At 46.4% G+C, this 20545-nt stretch overlaps 1 protein-coding gene across 2 annotated transcripts in view; it reads right to left on the bottom strand.

Moving 5' to 3' along the window:
- The window catches only part of SYCE2 (synaptonemal complex central element protein 2), a 384804-nt gene that overhangs the window by 273635 nt on the left and 90624 nt on the right, over positions 1–20545 (bottom strand). For both annotated transcript variants that reach the window (XM_044084679.1, XM_044084680.1), the window contains exon 2: positions 19027–19144. In XM_044084679.1, the coding sequence (XP_043940614.1) occupies positions 19027–19136 (110 nt within the window). In that variant the 5' untranslated portion in view covers positions 19137–19144. The remainder of the gene's footprint in view (positions 1–19026; positions 19145–20545) is intronic.

Raw genomic sequence — 20545 nt, 5'->3', positions numbered from 1 at the left:
GTTGATACAAATTATGTCACAAACAAAGATTATCTGACTGTTAGTTGGGAACTGACAGTTCTCCCATATAGTACAGCTTGTACTGGTGTTAGGACATATTTTACACAAACCACCTATAGAAACGATAGTCAGGTCACTGTGAATGAAAAGATGTTTTGGATAAACACCTACATGGAAAAAATGTCCCGTTTTAAAAAATGGAAATGTGTAGAGCATCCAAGCCTTCTTTTGGGCACACGTGTTCAGACAGGATGGTGTGAATTTGTCTAGATCAGGGAAGAGAATTTTTGCAGCAGATATTTTGCAATATTTGACACTAGCCAGGATTTTTGCCAGGTCAAAAATGTAACAGTTCACAGATAGCAACATTTGATGCATCTCTGATGGTTGCTAATGCTAGAAGCATTAATAATAAAGATTTTTATTAGAAAATTTGCTACATTCCCACAAGATTGATGTTATTATAGTTTGTGAAACATGGTTAAAGAACAATGACTGGAAACTAGTTCTGTCAGGGTATAAATGTTTTTACTGTAACAGACATTCTAACAAAAAATCAGGTGGAGGTGTTATGATAGGGATTAAAGATAGCTATGAGACTTGTGATTATTACATGCTCAATGATAACACCAATACTAAACTGTGTAACTGTGACAATAAAGACAACCCTGGAACATATAACAATTGTTGGAGTGTACGGACCACTAAAGTCAAGTGCAGATGACCTAGAGGAATTCATATATTTCTTACATAAAACACAGCAGGGAAGAATAATATTTGCTGGGGACTTAAATTTACCAGAAACAGACTGGAATAATATTGATTCAACAACATTAGTAAAGAAATTATTCACAGAGTATATTCAGGAACAACAAATGCTTCAGTTTGTAAATAAAACTACCAGGGGACGGAATATGCTAGATATTGTTTGTGTTCCTAAAGAAATTACTCTAACTTCAAGTCAGGTTTTACCACCATTGGTGTGCAGTGATCATGGGGTCATAACGGTTAATTTGTTGCTAGATAATTCTGCCAAACTGAAATCTAAGCCAATGCACAGAAAGTTAATTACAGATTATAGGGAAGCAAAACAGTTACTATATAAAACTAACTGGAGTGAGGTGATCAGTGGAAAAACGGCAAATGAAATGTGGAATGTTTTGAAAGAAAAATTGAGTGCAAAAAGTAAAAAAAAAATGTTTAACATCAGGATCTAGGCATGCAACATCAGGGGGCTATATTTCCATACCTGATTAAGGTGAGAGACAAAAAAATACAAGACATGGAAGAGAGGTCGATCTACAACTTTGAAAACTGAAATAAACGAGCTGGACAAACAGATTAAGCATAGTGTCAGACAAGATCAAGAAAAACTTGAAGAAAATTTATAAAGATATTGAGCATAATAGGAAACCTTTTTACAGATACATAAGATGTGGAAGGAGTAAAGATACACAAATTGATAAACTGTTTGCAGATTCTAAAATTTATTCTCAGACACAACAGATTATAGCTATATTTACAAAGTCTTATGCAAAACAGTTTGGCTCCACAAAAGGGGTGGTAAGTTGTCCTAGTGACAATCTAGGTAACCCCAGATACTGGAATCAAATTAAATGATATTGAAAAAGAACTGTGCAAACTGGATCCAAACAAAGCACAGGGAGGAGACAGAATAAGTAACAATGACCTGAGAGCACTTAAGCAAGAACTTACAGTGCCATTACATCTGTTATTCACTAGGTCATATAAATATGGGGAGATTCCTCAAGATTGGAGACATGCACTTATTAAACCTGTCTTTAAGGGAAAGGGGAGTAGGACAAACCCAGAAACATATAGACCCTTAAGTCTACTTTCATGTTGTGGAAAAATAATGAAGAAGGTAATACTGGATAAGTTACTGTCAGAACTGGCTACGTTGGGACTTGAAACCATATATCTGCATGCATATGTTGGAAAATAGATCCATTACCACCTGTAACATGATGTTCTATAACAACAATATAATAAAAGCTATGAATGAAAAATTGTGCTGTGATGTGATTTATATAGATTTAACTTCAGCATTTAACAGGATCATGCAGAAAAAACTGATCAATAAATTAGTACAACTAGGTATTGATGTACTGTTGATAAATGGATAGCGACATGGCTTACAAATAGGACATGGCAAGTATCACACACCAACTGGACAGGTGAAATCCTTGGTTACAGTCAAGGTGTCCCACAGGGCTCTGTACTAGGTCCTTACTTGTTTAGATTGTATCTTTCAGACCTTACTTTTTCATCTGAGGTGTTCTACAGTCTATATGCTGACAACCTAAAATTGGGTAAACTGATTACAAGTGTTACAGATAAGGCATGTCTGCAAAATAATTTGACTAAATTGACCACTTGGGCACAGGAGAATATGTTGATAAATACATAAAAAGCTAAGCATATGAGATTTGGGAGACATAAACTGAAAGGTGAATATTCAATACAGCACACAGTGATTGAAACTGTAGACTAATTTAAGGACCTGGGTATATGGGTAGATTCAGCTATGAGTTTTTCTAATCATATCAACCAACTGGCTAATGATTGTTATAGAACTATAGGTTGTATAAAAAGATTTATAAAGTCTAGGAAATCAAACATAATGAAGTCATTGTTTGTTAGTTACATTAGACCCAAACTTGAGTATGGAATAACAATATGGAAACCCTATAGGAAAACAAGCATGAATAAACTGGAAAGAGTACAGCGGAAACATACTAAGGGCATCCATGGATGTGAAAATCTAACTTATTATGAAAGACTAAAATATCTGAACTTGTACAGTGTCTCTTACAGATATTTAAGAGGAGATCTTATTAAGGAATAGAGGGCATTTAGGGACAACTACCACTGGGAATGTTTGGGGTTATGAAAAAGTACTAGAGAATTGTCAGATAACCTATCTAAAAGATTCTATAGGAATGAGAAGTGTACTAATTGGTTCTCTGACAGAGTAGTTGATGCTTGAAACAGACTACCAAATTACATTAAAGCAAGTACTAGTTTAGATACTTTTAAGAACAGCCTGGACATTTATTATGGGAACAAGTGTTTTGGCATACTGGCAAGCTAGAAGGGCTTTAATGCCCGTGCTTGAAACATTTGTATGTATGTATGTATGTATGTATATAAAATTTGCATCTGCAGCACAGATACACAAATTAACAAACGCATTTGTAATGTTTCTTGTACATTTTGTTTTTTCATGACAATACAGAAAAAAGCGAAGGAGTGCCAAAAAATAATCACAAGTAACCTGAAAAAAGCACCCAGGAGGGACAACCAGAACCACGACAAATAATCAAGTTAATTCAGTCCAACTGTCGAGCTTCAAACATATATCCAAATCAGTTCTGATTTGGATATATGTTTGATTTGGATATATGTTTGAAGCTCGACAGTTAGACTGAATTAACTTGGTTATTTGCCGTGGTTTTGGTTGTCCCTCTTGGGTGCTTTTTTCAGGTTACTCATGACAATATGGGACAGAAAGAGCTCTATTTATACATTCTATAATAAAATGAACATGCTTAAATCATAAAAAGAAGTTATGTCTTACCATAACGTTCCACTTGTGTTGTAGATCTTCATTCATTCATTACTGTTAGGACTTTGGTTCCGTCCTCGGAACCGACACGGCCGGTACCAAACTCACACCAGCCAAAACTCTCAGCTAAGACCTACCCACAATGCCCCTCTCATAGTCTCTTCAGATCGAGTTTGCCCGCCCTTATAGTATACAAATAATAATAAAGATAGTAGAAGGCAATGTCTGAGCAGATACCTTAACTGATAAGGAAATCCTAAAGTCCACCAGGAGTCCAGGCAGGGGGAAGGAGGGCGGGAAATAATGAATGAATGAAGATCTACAACACAGATGGAAAGTTATGGTAAGACATAACTTCTTTATCTGATGTTGTAAATCTTCATTCATTCCTTACTGTTTGGACCGAGTCCCCAGTTACTTGAGTCCTGGGTGGCCCTAAGGAAGGACATTCCTGAGCACCATAGAACCAAAAGATGCTCGTCCCCTGGAAGCCAAATCCAATTTGTAAGGAGTGATAAAGGTATGAGGTTTTGCCCAAGTGGCTGCTGCACAGATATCATCCATAGAGGCTCTGGAATGAAAGGCCACTAAGGTATCTATTGATCTAGTAGAGTGAGCCTTTATTTTGGAAGGCAAGGACACTTTGTTTTGATGGTAGAAGAAAGTAATAGCGTTTCTGAGCCAAGAAGATAGTCATTTTGAAAACAGGCTTACCCATTCTGGGTCCTGCAAAGGCCACAAACAATTGATCCGTTTTCTGAAAGATTTAGTTCTGTCCAAGTAGAAATGAAGTTGCCTATGAACATCGAGGGTATGCAAAAGGCATTTCCCTCTATTTGAATGGTGGGAAAAGAAAACCGGTAGGTCAATAGATTGGTTAATGGAAAAACAGAAATGACCTTGGGCAAAAAGGAGGGGTCAGTACGTAGAGAAACTCTTTCCCTATGAAAAATCAAGTAAGGTCTATTGACACTCAAGACCTGCAACTCAGATACTATTCTCGCTGAAGTAAGGGCTACTAGAAGTAGAGTTTTCCAAGACAAAAATTTGATATCACATGAATTAGAAGGCTTGAAGGGAGGATTTGTTAATGACTGAAGCACCAAAGTCAAGTCCCATGGCTCTATAGGGGGCTTGACAGGAGGTTTAATACGTAACACTCCTTTCATGAAGGTTTTGCACAGTCGGTGTGACATAGATGAATTGTCAATTCCATTGTGAAAGTTTGCAATAGCTGCTAAATGCACTATAATTGTCGATGCTGAAGCTCCTGCGTGCAACAGGGTAGTCAGGTATTGAAGGATCTTCTGAACAGGCATGGAAAAGGGGTCTATGTTATGTTCTTTGGCCCATCTAGAGAACTTGGTCCACTTACTGGAATAAATTTTTCTGGTGGAAGGTTTGTGCGAAGCCAGAAGGATCTCGCGAACAGGGGATGAAATATCAGGTAGCCAGGCAATCATCAGAAGTGGAGAAACCAAACTGTGAGCTTGAGACTGTGGAGGATGACACAGCAGTCCTTGGGATTGATCCAGAATCCACGGGTTGTGAATCAGGCGAGGCCATAGGAATGGGAACCAGACTTGATGGGGCCAATAAGGGGCAATGAGGATCACCTTGCTTCTCAAACTGAGCTTTCTGTAGAAATTTTGGAATGAGGGGAAAGGCGTACAGTAGACCCGGGGGCCAATCGTGCATCAGGGCATCCCTCTGTGACTCCCACTGGGGGGGGGGGGGTCAGGGCAAAGTAGCTTCTGCATTTGTTGTTTAGGGGTGAAGCAAACAGGTCGCAGCAAGGCCTGCTCCTGTGGGGGAAGATTTGAACCGCTATTATCGGATTGAGGGACCACTCGTGAGGCATCAAAATGTTCCTGCTCAGAATGTCTGCAATAAGATTGGAACTCCCGGGAATGTGTGTTGCTATGAGAAAGCGGTTGGAAGCCATCGCCCAATGCCAAATTCTTATGGCTTCCTGACACAGGGGGTAAGACCTGGTTCCACCTTGTTTGTTGATGTACCAGACGACTGACATACTGTCCGACTAAATTGCAATGGTCCCGGAAGGAAGGGACATGTGGAACACTTGCAACGCTAAGAGAATTGAACTCAATTCCACGACATTTATGTGAAAATTGGCCTCCATGGGGGACCAGGTGCCTTGGACCGTCTTTCCCTGGAAATGTCCCCCTCACCCTAACAGGGAAGCATCCGTGGACACCATGGCCCTGGGCTGGGGAAGACAGAACGAACGACACCAAAGATTTGTTTCTGGCTTCATCCACCATAACATTTCTTTCTTGCAAAGGTTTGTAAGGCGTATCATGTGGTTGAGTGGGTGGGTTAAGATTGACCAATGTGATGAAAGGAGCCACTGTAGTAGTCTCATGTGCAACCTCGCCAGTGGTACTAAGGTAATGGTTGCTGCCATAGAGCCCAATAGTTCTAGTACAAGGTGTGCTGGTACAAGTGTCTGTTTAAGGAGGACTTGAATCTGGTTTCTTATTTTTGAAAGCCTGTGATGAGGAAGGGAATCCTGACAAGACGTTGTACTGAAAATCGCTCCAATGAATTCCAGTGCTCTTGTGGAAGACATGAGTGATTTGTCCATGTTGATCGTGATACCTAGGCGAAGAGCAAGGCCAAGAATGAACTTTAGGGAAATCTGGTTTTGGGAAAGCCAATCCTCTAAATAGGAAAACGGATCCTGCAAAAAATTTTACTATAATTTGGTGAAACCCCTTGCCGTTCCCAAAAAAGAACTGAAGATTGGTCCCCCGGGAAAGGGGAAACTTTGGGTTTTTCATCTTTAGGTTTTATCCGGCTTGGCACTCCAGGGGCCCCCCGGGTTTTGGGGGGGCCCTTTGGGTTTTTTTTGAATTTTTGAAAGGACCGTTTGTTCCGCCTGTCTTTTGGTAAAGCCTGAGAAACCAAATTTGGCGGGGATTTTGCCTTTCTTCAGCTTTTTTTTCCAGGTTTCCCCGGTTTGGACTTGGGGGTTTTTTAAATCCAGTGGATTTGTTATTTCAACCCCCGTCTTTGTTTACAGGTGTGGAAAAACAGGAGGAGGGGGAGGCAAGGGGAAAAGGGAATGCAGTAAAAAACCCCCTTTCCCCAAAAAGCTTCAGTTTCCCCTCTGCGGGGTTATCAGGGTTCCAAAGTCCTTGGGACTTTAGAACCCAAAACCCCCTTTCCCGGAAATCTCGGGGGAAAATTTCCCAGCAAAGGTCTTTCCCCCTTTCCCTTTGTGTTACTTTTGGCCAAAGGAAAATTGAAAAGGTGTTAAAAAAATTTAAAAGTCAACCAAATGCTCCAAGCCTCTGACCCCATGTGAGCTCCCCGGGTTTAGGTAAGGGCCAAGTTCAATGGATTAAATAGTTTTAAAAAAAGGGACCTAGGCAATCCCCCCAAAAGGGGCATAGATAGGTTTTCAGGGGAAAGCAGGTAATTCAGAATTGGCAACCCGCTGGTTGGCTTCAGTAAACCCGTCCGGGGGGCCCCTTTTTGCATTCTTGGTGGACCCCGGAATCCCTTTCCTGTTTTGCCTGGTTGGTCTGGGGCAAAATTTTAACTGGCCCGGGAATTTTTCCCGGGGGGGCCGCACCAAAAAGTCTTAGGCCCTCCAAGGTTCCCAAAAAGGTGGGAGGAATGGGAACCTTCCTTAAGGTGGAAAGCTCCATTCCTGGAGGATGGAAATACTCAAATAACTCCAGGAGACCCGTGAGACCTCCCATAAATCGAGCATGGTTTGGAACCCAAAATTTCCTGTAAAGTTTCCCCCGTGGGGCTTCTGAGGAAAACCCGAGAAATTTTGTAAAGTCGGTACTCGGGAGTTGGGGCCCGCTGAGAGGGGTTTTTTCAATGCAAGTGGAACTGTGAAACCTGTTGGGGAAACCTCTTCACCCGGAACGTTCCCGTCAACCTGAAGGATACCCGGAACCAGGTATCTCCCGAACCCCCATGGCCGGAGGACAGGGAAAGGGACATCAATGGCAAAAAAGGGGCCCCAAGGCCCAGGTTTGGAATCCAAACTGCGGGAAGTTCCAAATTTTCACAAGGTAATGGTGCTGAGGGACCCGGGATGCCAAAGAAATCCCAAGACCGGATGGTGAGGGGAAAAGGGAAAGGGAAAAGGGGGCTTCAGGGAGGAAAGAGGGAATCCTAGCTCCGCGGTCAACCCCCCAAAATTTTGAAACGAAAGACCCTTTTGAGGCATTTTGGCCTAAAATTAACAAATTGTTGTCCTAAAGGGTCATAAGGAAAGAAACCCCCTTTCTCGAAGTGTCAAATGGAGCCAGCAGAAACCTTGCGGAAGTCCAGATGTTTAGTTATAACAAGGGCAGGAAGGGGAAGGGGGCTTGGTCTAGTTCATTGGGCCCCCGGGGGGGGGTTGACTTCCAAGCCGGAAAAGCAATGGAAGCCGGGAAAATTTACCAAAGCTCCTTTCTCCTTTGTTTTCACATCCTTTTTGAGGGGAAACCCCGTCCCCAAAAGCCCTTGAAAGGGGTTTAGCATCCAAAATGTTCTGGTAACCTTTTGGAAGTTTTTAGCAAATTAATGGAAGGGGCCCCATTAACAACCTGGTGACGTCGCTATCTTCCATTGTAAAAGATGTACATAATTGTCGATGCTGAAGCTCCTGCGTGCAACAGGGTAGTCAGGTATTGAAGGATCTTCTGAACAGGCATGGAAAAGGGGTCTATGTTATGTTCTTTGGCCCATCTAGAGAACTTGGTCCACTTACTGGAATAAATTTTTCTGATGGAAGGTTTGTGCGAAGCCAGAAGAATCTCGAGAACAGGGGATGAAATATCAGGTAGCCAGGCAATCATCGGAAGTGGAGAAACCAAACTGTGAGCTTGAGACTGTGGAGGATGACACAGCAGTCCTTGGGATTGATCCAGAATCCACGGGTTGTGAATCAGGTGAGGCCATAGGAATGGGAACCAGACTTGATGGGGCCAATAAGGGGCAATGAGGATCACCTTGCTTCTCAAACTTTGAGCTTTCTGTATAAATTTTGGAATGAGGGGAAAGGCGTACAGTAGACCCGGGGGCCAATCGTGCATCAGGGCATCCCTCTGTGACTCCTGCTGAGGGGGGGAATCAGGGCAAAGTAGCTTCTGCATTTGTTGTTTAGGGGTGAAGCAAACAGGTCGCAGCAAGGCCTGCCCCTGTGGGGGAAGATTTGAACCGCTATTATCGGATTGAGGGACCACTCGTGAGGCATCAAAATGTTCCTGCTCAGAATGTCTGCAATAAGATTGGAACTCCCGGGAATGTGTGTTGCTGTGAGAAAGCGGTTGGAAGCCATCGCCCAATGCCAAATTCTTATGGCTTCCTGACACAGGGGGTAAGACCTGGTTCCACCTTGTTTGTTGATGTACCAGACGACTGACATACTGTCCGACTGAATTGCAATGGTCCCAGAAGGAAGGGACATGTGGAACACTTGCAACGCTAAGAGAATTGAACTCAATTCCACGACATTTATGTGAAAATTGGCCCCCAGGTGCCTTGGACCGTCTTTCCCTGGAAATGTCCCCCTCACCCTAACAGGGAAGCATCCGTGGACACCATGGCCCTGGGCTGGGGAAGACAGAACGAACGACACCAAAGATTTGTTTCTGGCTTCATCCACCATAACATTTCTTTCTTGCAAAGGTTTGTAAGGCGTATCATGTGGTTGAGTGGGTGGGTTAAGATTGACCATTGTGATGAAAGGAGCCACTGTAGTAGTCTCATGTGCAACCTCGCCAGTGGTACTAAGGTAATGGTTGCTGCCATAGAGCCCAATAGTTCTAATACAAGGTGTGCTGGTACAAATGTCTATGGAAGGAGGACCTGAAACTGGTTTCTTATTTTTGAAAGCCAGTAATGAGGAAGGGAAGCTTGACAAGACGTTGTATTGAAAATTGCTCCAATAAATTCCAGTGCTCTTGTGGAAGACATGAGTGATTTGTCCATGTTGATCGTGATACCTAGGCGAAGAGCAAGGCCTTGAGTGTAAGAGACTGAGAATGAGAAGACTCCTGGTTGTGGTGGTAAGGAGCCAATCATCTAAATATGGAAACACCTGGAATCCTTGTAGTTGGAGATGAGCTACTACGACTGCCATACATTTGGTGAACACTCTTGGGGCTGTTGACAGACCAAAGGGTAGTACCTTGAACTGATAGGGATTGGCTCCCAGCCGGAAGCGGAGAAATCTCCAAGAGCATTTGTCCATCTTTATGTGGTAATATGCGTCCTGGAGGTCTATAGAGCACATCCAGTTGTCCTTCCCCAGAAAAGGGAGAATGGACTGTACCGTGACCATCTGGAATTTTTGAGGTTTGATGAATTTGTTTAGTAAGCTGAGATCCAGGATTGCTCTCCAGTCCCTGGTCTTTTTTGGCACTAAAAAGAACCTTGAGTAAAACTCAGATCCTCTTTGGTCTGGTGGGACTGGTTGGATGACTCTTTCTTAGCAGCTTTTTGATTTCTAAGGCTGCAGCCTCCCTCTGACCGGGTGGAACATCAGGGATTTGTTTTACGGGTCTGAGAGTAAGGTCAAATAGGATATGATAGCCTCTGGATATTATTCTCAGCACCCATGCATCCGTTGTTATGAGTTGCCAGGCCTGTAAGTGCAGAGGAAAGCAATCAGGCCAGGAGCGCTGGAAGTGTCAGCCAGAGAAGGAATCTCCAGCGCCTTGGTTGCGCGGACCCCCTCTGCCCCGAAAGAAGCGTCTTCCGGATGAGTTGCCCCCTCTGCCCGGGGGGTTGCTCATCACGAGTGTCACGAAAAGATCCTTGGGACTTCTAGAACCACAATTTCCCTCCCCTCTGATTCCTGGAGTCGGATCTCTGGGGGGTGGAAAAATGTATGCCCACAGCAGACAAGGTCTTTCCGTCCTTCTCACTATGTGATAGTGTGTCTTTTACTTTGGGACCAAAAAGGGAAGATTCGTCAACAGGCATGTTAACAAAGGAAGATTTAAAAGGGTCCGCAAAGTCACACAAATGCATCCAAGCATGCCGTCTCATGACTATGCCTGATGCAGCTGCTCGAGCTGCCCCCTCGGTAGTGTGAGAGATCAAGCACATCGAGGAGTTCGAGATGGATTCCAGGGTAGCTAGCTGAGAGGCAACAGTATTACGCACATCCTCAGGCAATACCCCCACCAAAGAGGCAGACATTTCTGAGATTAGGTCTCTTTACAGGCGAGTAAAGTATGCCAGGTAATTCAGTGACCGAATGGCAAAGGTCGCTGAAGCGTAGGTTGGCTTACCCAGTCTGTCAATAGCCTGAAACTCCCTGTTCGGGGGATGAACAGTGGAACTATCTTCTGCCAGTTCCCTCTTGGTGGTAGCCGCTACGACCATGAAATCCACTCCCAGCTGTTTTGACCAGTTGGGTTGGTCTTCAGGAGGAGACAAAATTTTATCTGGCCTCTGGGGGACAGTTTCTATTTTGTCCAGGGGCTTCCAGGCACGCTGCACAATAAGTCTAATGAGCTCATCCGCAGGTGGGGTCACCCATGAAGTAGAAGGTCATGTACGGAAAGCCTGTAAGAACACTGATTCCTCTGAAGGGTTGGACAGCTTCCAGTCTCCCCTCTGCTTGAGGATCTGGAGAATATCTCCAAATAAGACGTCTTCCAGGGGAGACCGTGAGGACCCTTCTCCCTCATAGTAATTGATGTCTTCGGTGATGGATTCCTCAGGGGAATCAAGATGCTTCCTCTTGTAAAGTTTCTTCCGGGGTGGCTCCCCAGTGGGGTCTTCTGAGGAAGACTCTGGAGAAAGGGTTCCCTTCCAGGGAAGGTCTTGCATGTCCCGTGCTCGAGATCCGAGAGTAGGAGGTTGGGACAGCTGCATGCTAGAGGGGGGGTTCTGGTTCCAATGCCAGTGGTGCCAACTGTGAGCCTGTTGAAGCAACGACCCTCTCCATCACCTGGAAAGCAGGCTTGCCCGAGGAGGGATGAGAGCCCAGAACTGAGAAGGATGACCTCGGAACCAGGGTCACACCCCGCCGCGAGGAGCCCACCTCCAGGTGAGGAGCTCTGAGAGGACTGGTAGCTGCCGGGGGAGCCATGGTCATAGATGGTGCCACAGAAAAAACTGGCGCCAAACTAGGTGCCACGGTGCCGACAGTCCAATCACTGCTCCGAGAGTGAGCCAGTTCCAAATGAGCTGTTACACCAAGAGTAATCGGTGCTGACAGGGAAGCCTGGCACCGGGATGACCATCAGTACCGAAGTCTCCAAGACCCAGGAGGTGGTCGGAGGAGGAGGATAGATAGATGAATATGCTGTGAGAGCTTCCGTATCAAGAGGGAGGGAAGACCTAGCCAGGGTGTGTAATCCTCTAGCTGCCAAAAGCTGGTCCACCACCCTCACTACATCTTGTTCTGAAAGACTCCTGGTGGATCTGAAGGAAGCTGCTGATGGTGATTCTGGTCTCTCAAGAAATTAACTAAATTGTTGTCCTAAAAAGGGGTCACAAGAGGGAGAATACCTGGGTCTGGGTTAGGTGCTCTATCTTCGGAACTAAAGGTGTCATTATCAGTGGAGCCATGTAAGACATTGGAACCGTGGCCAGGGATAGTGCCGATGCAGGTACAGTGGTTGGAGCCTGTGTCATAAACAAGGTCGGCACCGAGGGGGACGGTGCTGAAGCTGGAACAGTTGTAGGAGTCTGAGTCAGAATTAAGGACAGCACCAAGGGAGAAGGCAGGGACCCTGGTGCCGAAGCTGCCTGCACAATGGCGCAGGACAAGCCAGTGTCAACTCGGTTACGAGGAGGACGGGGATGTCGGAACCGAAAGACTCCATTTCTCCTTGTGCTTTTTCACATCCTTATGCTTAGGAGGTGGTGAGACCTCCGTCCCAGAAAGAGCCTCTATGAAGGGTGATTTCAGCATATCCTTTAGAATAAGCTTGTTCTTGCGTTCAGCCAACGTACGGTTGCTGAAGCTAGAACAAATGTCACAAGAAACGTTAAGGTGGTCAACGCCCAAACAATAAACACACTGGGCGTGACTGTCAGAACTGGGCATCATACGCCTGCACTTATCACACTGCTTGAACCCAAGCTTGACTTTATCCAACATTATAACACACTAGTACTGTCACACAACAAAATTATAGCTACCAAACAAGAGACAAAGGATAGCGAAAGAAAATTAGAAGTTATGTACTCACCATAACGTTCCATCTGAGTAGGTGTATTCATTTGTCTGCAACCTGTGGGTTATGGATCCGATATCGGATCCGAACCGGCATGGTTTTCCAGCTATGGATCCAAGCTCTCAGCTCCTCCCCTCACCCATAATGCCCTGCTCTACCCTCATGACCTCAGATCGAGTTTGCCAAAGCAACAATACCCTAAAAAGGGTAACAAAGAATATGCAGGAAACTGAAAGGCCAGGGGGATAGGAGGCGGAGGAGTTGCAGACAATGAATACACCTACTCAGATGGAACGTTATGGTGAGTACATAACTTCTAAATCTGAAGTAGGATATTCATTTGTCTGCAACCTGTGGGACAGAGTCCCCAGCTACCTGAATCTTGGGCGGCCATCATGGAAGGATATTCCGGAGCACCAAGCCAAAGGATGCTCTACCCCTAGATGCAAGATCCAACTTATAGTGTGAAATAAATGTATGAGATGAAGCCCACGTGGCTGCTGCACAAATATCATCTAGAGGAATCCTAGCCTTGAAGGCTGCCGAGGAAGATACTGACCGGGTGGAATGGGCATGAACACCCCGCGGGCCTTCCTGACGCTTGATAAGCCAATAAAATGCACTGTGAAATCCAGCGACAGAGAAACTTTAGAGATTGGCTTGCCCAAATTGAATTAAAGGAAATAAACAGCTGGTCGGATTGCCTATGACCAGCTGTCCTGTTCAGATAAAATCTAAGTTGTCTGTGAACATCTAGTGAATGTAGCTTATATTCACCTTTGTTTTCATATTTAGGGAAGAAAACAGGGAGGTTAATGGATTGATTGATGTTTGCTTCAGCGATTTTAGGAAGAAAGGACGGTTGGTCCTGAGGGAGACACGGTCGGATGGAATACCAAGTAAGGAGGTTTAGCTGATAAAGCTTGAAGTTCAGAAACTCTTGGCTGATGTAATGGCTACCAAAAGGCTGTCTTGTAGGACAAGAATTTGAGATCCACTGTAGCGGGCTCGAAAGGAGGAGCGGTCAAGGCCTGTAGGACCAAAGAAAGGTCCCAAGGAGGAACTGCTTGTTTTATAGGGGCCTGAGAAGAAAAGTACCCTTAAGAAATATCTTACACAATTTGGCTGACATAAGAGGATTAGAATCTTGGCCAATGTGATAGTGAGAAATTGCCGCCAGTTGAACTTTGACTGTGGAACTGCTGGCACCATCGTTAAAGAGAGTTAGAAAGTCAAGCACTAAAGGGAGAGGAACCGTGAAGGGATTCAGGCCTTGCCGCTCCGCCCACAGAGAAACGTTTCCATTTGCTTCGTAAACCTTTCTAGTGGATGGTTTATGAGCCGCCACCAAAATAGCCTTTACAGGTGAAGAAATACCGGAGTCCTTATCAAGAGTGGAACTGGAGCAGCCAAGCGGTCAGCTTCAGGTTGTCCAGGTTCGAGGAGGAATGCAGGATGGATGGGATATCAGATCCGGATGGGATCTAGAATCAGGAGGATTGAGCGAGTGAGACCTTAGGAAGGGGAACCAGAGCTGTGGAGGCCAGAATGGAGCAATGAGAATCATTCTGCAACCCACCCGAGGCTTTCTGAAGAACTTGCAGCATCAGAGGCAAGGGTGGATAGGCATACAGAAGACCGGGCCAAGCATGCACCAGAGCGTCTCTTGGGGTACCTCCGGAGGAGGTATTAGAAGCGAAAAAACTGTCGCACTTGGTGTTTGAGGAGAAGCAAAAGATCGCATGAAGGGTTCCCCACTGTGCGAATATGCGTTCGCTACTTGACAATTGAGAGACCACTCGTAAGGGGTCAGAATGGTGCGACTGAGCTTGTCCGCTAGGATGTTGGACCGACCGAATGCGTTGCTATGAGAAAGCGATTGGTGGAGATTGCCCATTCCCAAACTCTCATGGCCTCGACAAAGAGGGTAAGACCTTGTTCCCCTTGCTTGTTGATGTACCAGACAACAGACATGTTGTCCGATTGAATCGCAATTGTTCCCAAGGGAAGAAAGTCTTGAAGTGCTAGCAACGCTAAGAGCACTGCTCTCATCTCTAGAACATTGATATGCAGTAAGGTCTCTGAATCGTTCCACGTGCCTTGGACTGTCCGCCCAAGTGCCCCCACCCGAGGCGGGAGGCGACCGTGGTCACCGTGGCGAGAGGGGGAGAAGCACAAAATGGGCGACCTTTGTGGAGATCCGGGGAGTGGAGCCACCACAAGAGGGACCGCTTGCAAGCCTTGCTGATCGCTATGGGATGATGCATGGGGAGCAAGGTATGACCACTGTACTAAGCGTCCACTGTAGAATGCGCATATTGAGCCTGGCAAGAGGAAGAAGTGCTATGGCAGAAGCCATGGACCCTAGAGCCCTCAGGACCAACTCCGCTGGAACAGAACTTGAATGGAGAATGGCCCGCACCTGGAGCTGCAGATTTAGAACTCTGTCCGCAGTGAGGAAGGCTCAGAACTCCTTGTGTCTAGTCTGGCCCCTATGAAATCTAAGAGCTGAGTGGGCGCCAGGTTGGACTTCTTTGTATTTATTGTGATGCCCAGAAATGGAGCAAGATGGAGAAAGGAGTCTCGCGCCAAGAGAAGTAGATGCCTTGTTGGGGCGGTAAGAAGCCAGTCGTCCAGGTAGGGAAAGACCTGCACCCCCTGAAGCCTCAGGTGGGCCGCTACCACTGCTAGTACTTTGGTGAACACCCTGGGGCTGTGGTGAGACCAAAGGGAAGGACCCGAACTGGTAGTGACTGGCTCCCAGCCGGAAGCGGAGAAACCTCCTGGGCGCCTGTCCATCAGGATGTGGTAGTACGCGTCCTTGAGATCTATCGAGCACATCCAGTGATTTTCTCCCAGAAGGGGAGAATAGATTGCAGAGTGACCATTGAATTTTTCTTTGGGGACTGCCAGATTCAAGAGAGAGAGGTCTAGGATTGGTCTTAGTTCCCCGTCTTTTGGCACTAAAAGAATCTGGAGTAGAACCCTGATCCGATCTGGTCTGGGGAACGGGCTGGATGGCTCTTTTCTTTAGCAGATGGCCAATTTCTGCCAAAGCGGCCTCCCGTTGACCGGGTGGGACGTCTGGGAGGGACTTCAACTTTGGAAGGTGAAGGAAAGGAATGATATCCCTGGATATGATTTGGAGAACCCAGCGTCCGATGTTATGGACTCCCATGCCGCTAGGTGCCCGAACGTCCCCGACTGCCTCCAGAGTAGAGCAGTCGGGCAACCTCAGGGTTGCTGGGCCGTTCAGAGAAAGTTCCCTGGACCCGAAGTTTCTGGGAGCCCCTCTGCCTCTAGGGCGGCGCCTCCCTGTCCTCCTCTGCCACGGAAGGACTGGTTGTCCGAGCAGGCTGGGACTGCTGCGACTTCGGAACCACATCTTCTTCTGACCCTTTGGTTCCTAGAATAGGGCCTCTGGGGTGCAGAGAAGCGGATTCACGGCAGACAGCGTCTTCCGTCCTTCTCGCTCTGGGTCAACGTCGCGAACGGTCTTGCCAAACAGAGCAGAACCATCAAAGGGCGTTAAACGACGCCTTGAAGGGCTCAGAAAATCAAGAGGAGCCAGGCCTGACGCCCAGTGACCAGTCCTGTCCCCGAGCTCTAGCGGCGCCCTGTTGCATGGGAGAGTAGCCGCAGAAGTATTTGTAACTGACCTAAGAGTGGCCACGGTGGAGTGCAGAACTCTGTCCTCCTCCGAAATGGACTCAGGGGGATGCAGCGTATTCCTTAATAAGATCTCGCTGCATCCGAATAACATGTGCCAATAGTTCAGCGCCCTTACCGAGAAGGTCGCCGAACTGAACATCCGCTTCCCCAAGCGGTCCATCATCGAGACTCCTTGCTCGGTGGGTGGACTGAGGACTCTCCTGAGCTAGTTCCTCTTTGTGGCCGCCGCCATCAACATGGCATCTACAGGAGGCCCCTTACTCCAATGGGTCCGGTCAGATGGCGGACTAAGGATCCTATCCGGTCTTTTGGGAATTGGCTCCACGGTGTCCGGTTCCTTCCACGCCCTGGTGGTAATAAGGTCCACCAGGGGTCGGCAGGGGGACACCCAAGAGGTAGACGGGCCCGCTTCAAATGCCTCCAAGAACACGGACTCGTCCGAGGAAGACTTGGGGCAGAACATCCCCTTATACGGACATTTCCATGATGTCTCCAAAGGAGACATCCTCGGGGTGACCGTGGGGAGCCTTCCCTTCCTCCAAGTCCGTGTCTTCTGTGAGAGACTCGGGAGTCAATGTGCCTCCTTTGACGATATGGCGAGGGCCTCCTCTGGGGGCTGTCAGAGGAGTCCTCGCAGCAGCAATTTGCTCCAAAGGAGCAACTTGGGGCACAGAAACGGGCTGTCCCAGGGCCGGATGGTGGAAGCCTGGCCCAGTGCAGAGGGAGCTGGACGGAGCCGAAGCAAGTGCCGGGGTCCGGAGACCTCAACAGAGCCCTCTCCACTACATCAAAGCCGAAGGGGAGCCCTCGACCAAAGGATCCGACAGTCGCCCCTCGGATCCGAGTGGATCGGAGCCGGCGCGAAGCACTCGGATCCGGCGACAGTGCGCCCGACACAGATGGCGCGAAGGAGCACTGATCCCGGATCCGGCTCGGATCCAGGCTCCGAGAGATCGGGTCCGACGCACGAGGGCAGGGTCGGGTCCGGTACCAAGTACTATCGGCCCGACCTTCCCGGCCCGCTGCTCGGCTCCAGCTGCTCAACCCGGATAGCGGGTCGGAGAAGGAGCAATAGGCTTAAAAGGGTGTTGAGCTCCCCGAGGGGGAGGCAAGACACTCCCATCTGCATCTGGGCCTGGATGAACCTTCTCATCATCCGTCCAGATCAGCATCAGAAAGGCTATGGGTAGATTCGAAGAGGCTACCGAGGCCTGAGTGCCCTCGATAGCCTCCTCGACGGAGTCGGGTCTCCTCCTCCTCAGGACCCGTGAAAAGCACACAGGGACCGGAGCCGAAGGAGGAGACCCCGATATCGGAGCCGGGAGAAGCTCGCTGGCTGGCGGGCCGAAACAGAGGTCTCGCCCGCCGTGGTGCTTCTCTCCCGTCCTTTTAGCAGCATCCTCTCCTCTCCAGAAGGGAGTTTGAGTCCCAGGAGCAGGAGGGTGCCAGGGGAACAACTGCAGCTACAGTAGTCCCGAAGGAGCGGAGGCGGCCGAGTCTGGCGGTAAAAGACCCGCCAAGACCAGCTTGACCTCCGCTCCCTCAGTGCTGGGTTGAACCCTGCACAAATGGAACAACCAGATGTGAGGTGTTCAACCCCGAGACACTTAACACACCGAGTGTGGCCATCAGCCGGTGAGAGCTTATGGCCACACTCGGAGCATTTCGAAAAAATAGATTTAGGCTGGTCAGCCATAATCTATAAAACACTAGAAGCTACAGAAAGTAACTTAAAAACAAAAAGACACACAGGCCTACACACACACTCTACGCAACAGCGAGGGGAGGGAATAAAAATTACTTACTTTAACTCAAAATAAACTCAAAATACACTTATAAGAAAGGGAAACCTAAACTTTCACACAGAATCACTCAAAAAACCAAAAAATTCTCTGATTTTAACAAGTAATAGAAACCACTTAGCTGAGAGCTATGTACCCAAATCCAGTCACCAGCGCGGCAAACGAGATCTGAGGTCATGAGGGTAGAGCAGGGCATTATGGGTGAGGGGAGGAGCTGAGAGCTTGGATCCATAGCTGGAAAACCATGCCGGTTCGGATCCGATATCGGATCCATAACCCACAGGTTGCAGACAAATGAATATCCTACTTCAGATCTCTTATTTATTTATTTTGTACAGATGGCAGGAAAGAATATCAACAATGGTACTAAGAAATACCAAAAAGGTAAGAGAAGGGCCTACTAAGGTAGGGGAGAGGGAGTAGTACCAACGATGGTACGAAATAACTACCAAGGTAGTGGGTAGAGTTCAGTTAGGAAATGAAAGAAGAGAAGAAAAAATTACTTTAGATGAGAAAAACTGGCTAATAAATACTAAAAACTAGAAATACCCACAAAAAAGGCTACACTTAGCTTGAGAGAAGGCTTGGCACGTCTAACAAGGAATGCGGCAAACGAGATTGGAAGAGACTATGAGAGGGGCATTGTGGGTAGGTCTTAGCTGAGAGTTTTTGGCTGGCGCGAGCTTGGTACCAGCCGTGTCGGTTCCGAGGATGGAACCGAAGTCCTAACAGTAAGGAATGAAGATTTACATCATCAGATGTAGAATTATCAACATGTATGCCTATAACTCACCTTACTTGCATTTCTTTGGATGTGCTCTCTGTATCTTCATTTTGCACATATCCATCTGCTAGTCGTCGTACCTCTTTTGCTGTCTTTTCAAGCCTGGAATCCTCAGACATTGTGAAGGCTATAAATTTCAACAGTTTTTATTACAGACAGCAACACAGAACTTACAACAAAACCTATACAATTTAACATTATGTTATCATTAAATGCGTCAAAAAGAGTAAATCATCACTGGATACAGCTTACTTCAAGACAGTATTTCTGTCCATCAAGATAGCTTTTTAGCATTAATAATTATTTTTAAATAAAATATTTTAATGGTAACTGAAACACAGAAACTGGAAGAAAGAAAAACTGGACTTACTTAAATCAAGTCTAAGATGGCCATTTACTGGAACATTCCCTTTTAGCCAATATATGGCAATCTCAAAAATGATACATAAGTTCAGGAGTGTGGGGGATTCAGGGAAAGGGCTTGTCCCCCTGCAAAAAAAAGAAGTTTAAAGGAGAACAGCGATGTTCGAGATCCACTCTTCTAAAGGGTTTTAGATCTTTTCATTTCTGTCTTTCTGGACTCAGCCTTACAAGTGCAAACGTTTGAATAAGGAGTCTATTCTAATACTGCCTTACAACATTCTGAAACATTAATGCTCTTATGTTATTTACCATAACAAATGAAGACAGCATATGACAAAGTCCCAAGAAAAATGGCTTGGGCAGTGAATCAATGGTTCAACATCTCAGAAACACTGACAGAATTAGTGCAAGCTATGTACAGGAACCCAGTGACCAAAGTAAGAACAATGTTCAGACTCATAACAGGGGTTCCCACTGTGAGTGAAGTTGGTGTGCACCAAGGCTCAGCACAGAGCCCATTGTTGTTCATACTGATGATGGCCAACATCAGCAAACAGGTCACAGGGGAAAGATCAACGGAGCTGCTGTACACAGAGGATGTGGAACAGCAGGCAAACTCTGAAGAGGAACTCCAGTAAATGACATTGGAATGTAATGCTGCAAAACTGAAGACACACGGGATGAAACCAATTACAGACAAGAAACTTAAAAATTGAGACAGAAGGGCAAAATAATGAAAAGATTAACAGCTTCGACTATCTAGGAGACAGGATTGAAGAGAAGGCAAATCTGAATTAGGAGGTCACAGCTACAGTCAGAGGTCAAATGGCATAGTGTCAGGATTAACATGTGACATATGAATGCTAAAGAAGCTGAAAAGTGTGGTGTACAAAACAGTTCTGTGACCAGTGCTTTTGTTTTTACACAGAAACAAATGCCGGGTGGGTGTGTATATATGTATGCACCCACACCCACACTGATATAACAATGCAACAGATTATGCAGCACTATGCTAGAGTCTGGTGGACAGAACCAAGGCACCTGCAGAAGACATATACACTAACTGTGAATGTCCCCATCCATGGGGGTGACCTCCCTGTGATGTTTGCCGGCCAAATCCATGGCATGCAGAGAGGAAAGACAGCTTTGTGAGAGAGAACAACGA

The sequence above is a fragment of the Protopterus annectens genome, chromosome 9.part0 (assembly GCF_019279795.1).
Source record: "Protopterus annectens isolate FY-2018-M chromosome 9.part0, PAN1.0, whole genome shotgun sequence".
Lineage (NCBI taxonomy): Eukaryota > Metazoa > Chordata > Ceratodontiformes > Protopteridae > Protopterus > Protopterus annectens.
This window is presented reverse-complemented; position numbering and strand designations above follow the sequence as displayed.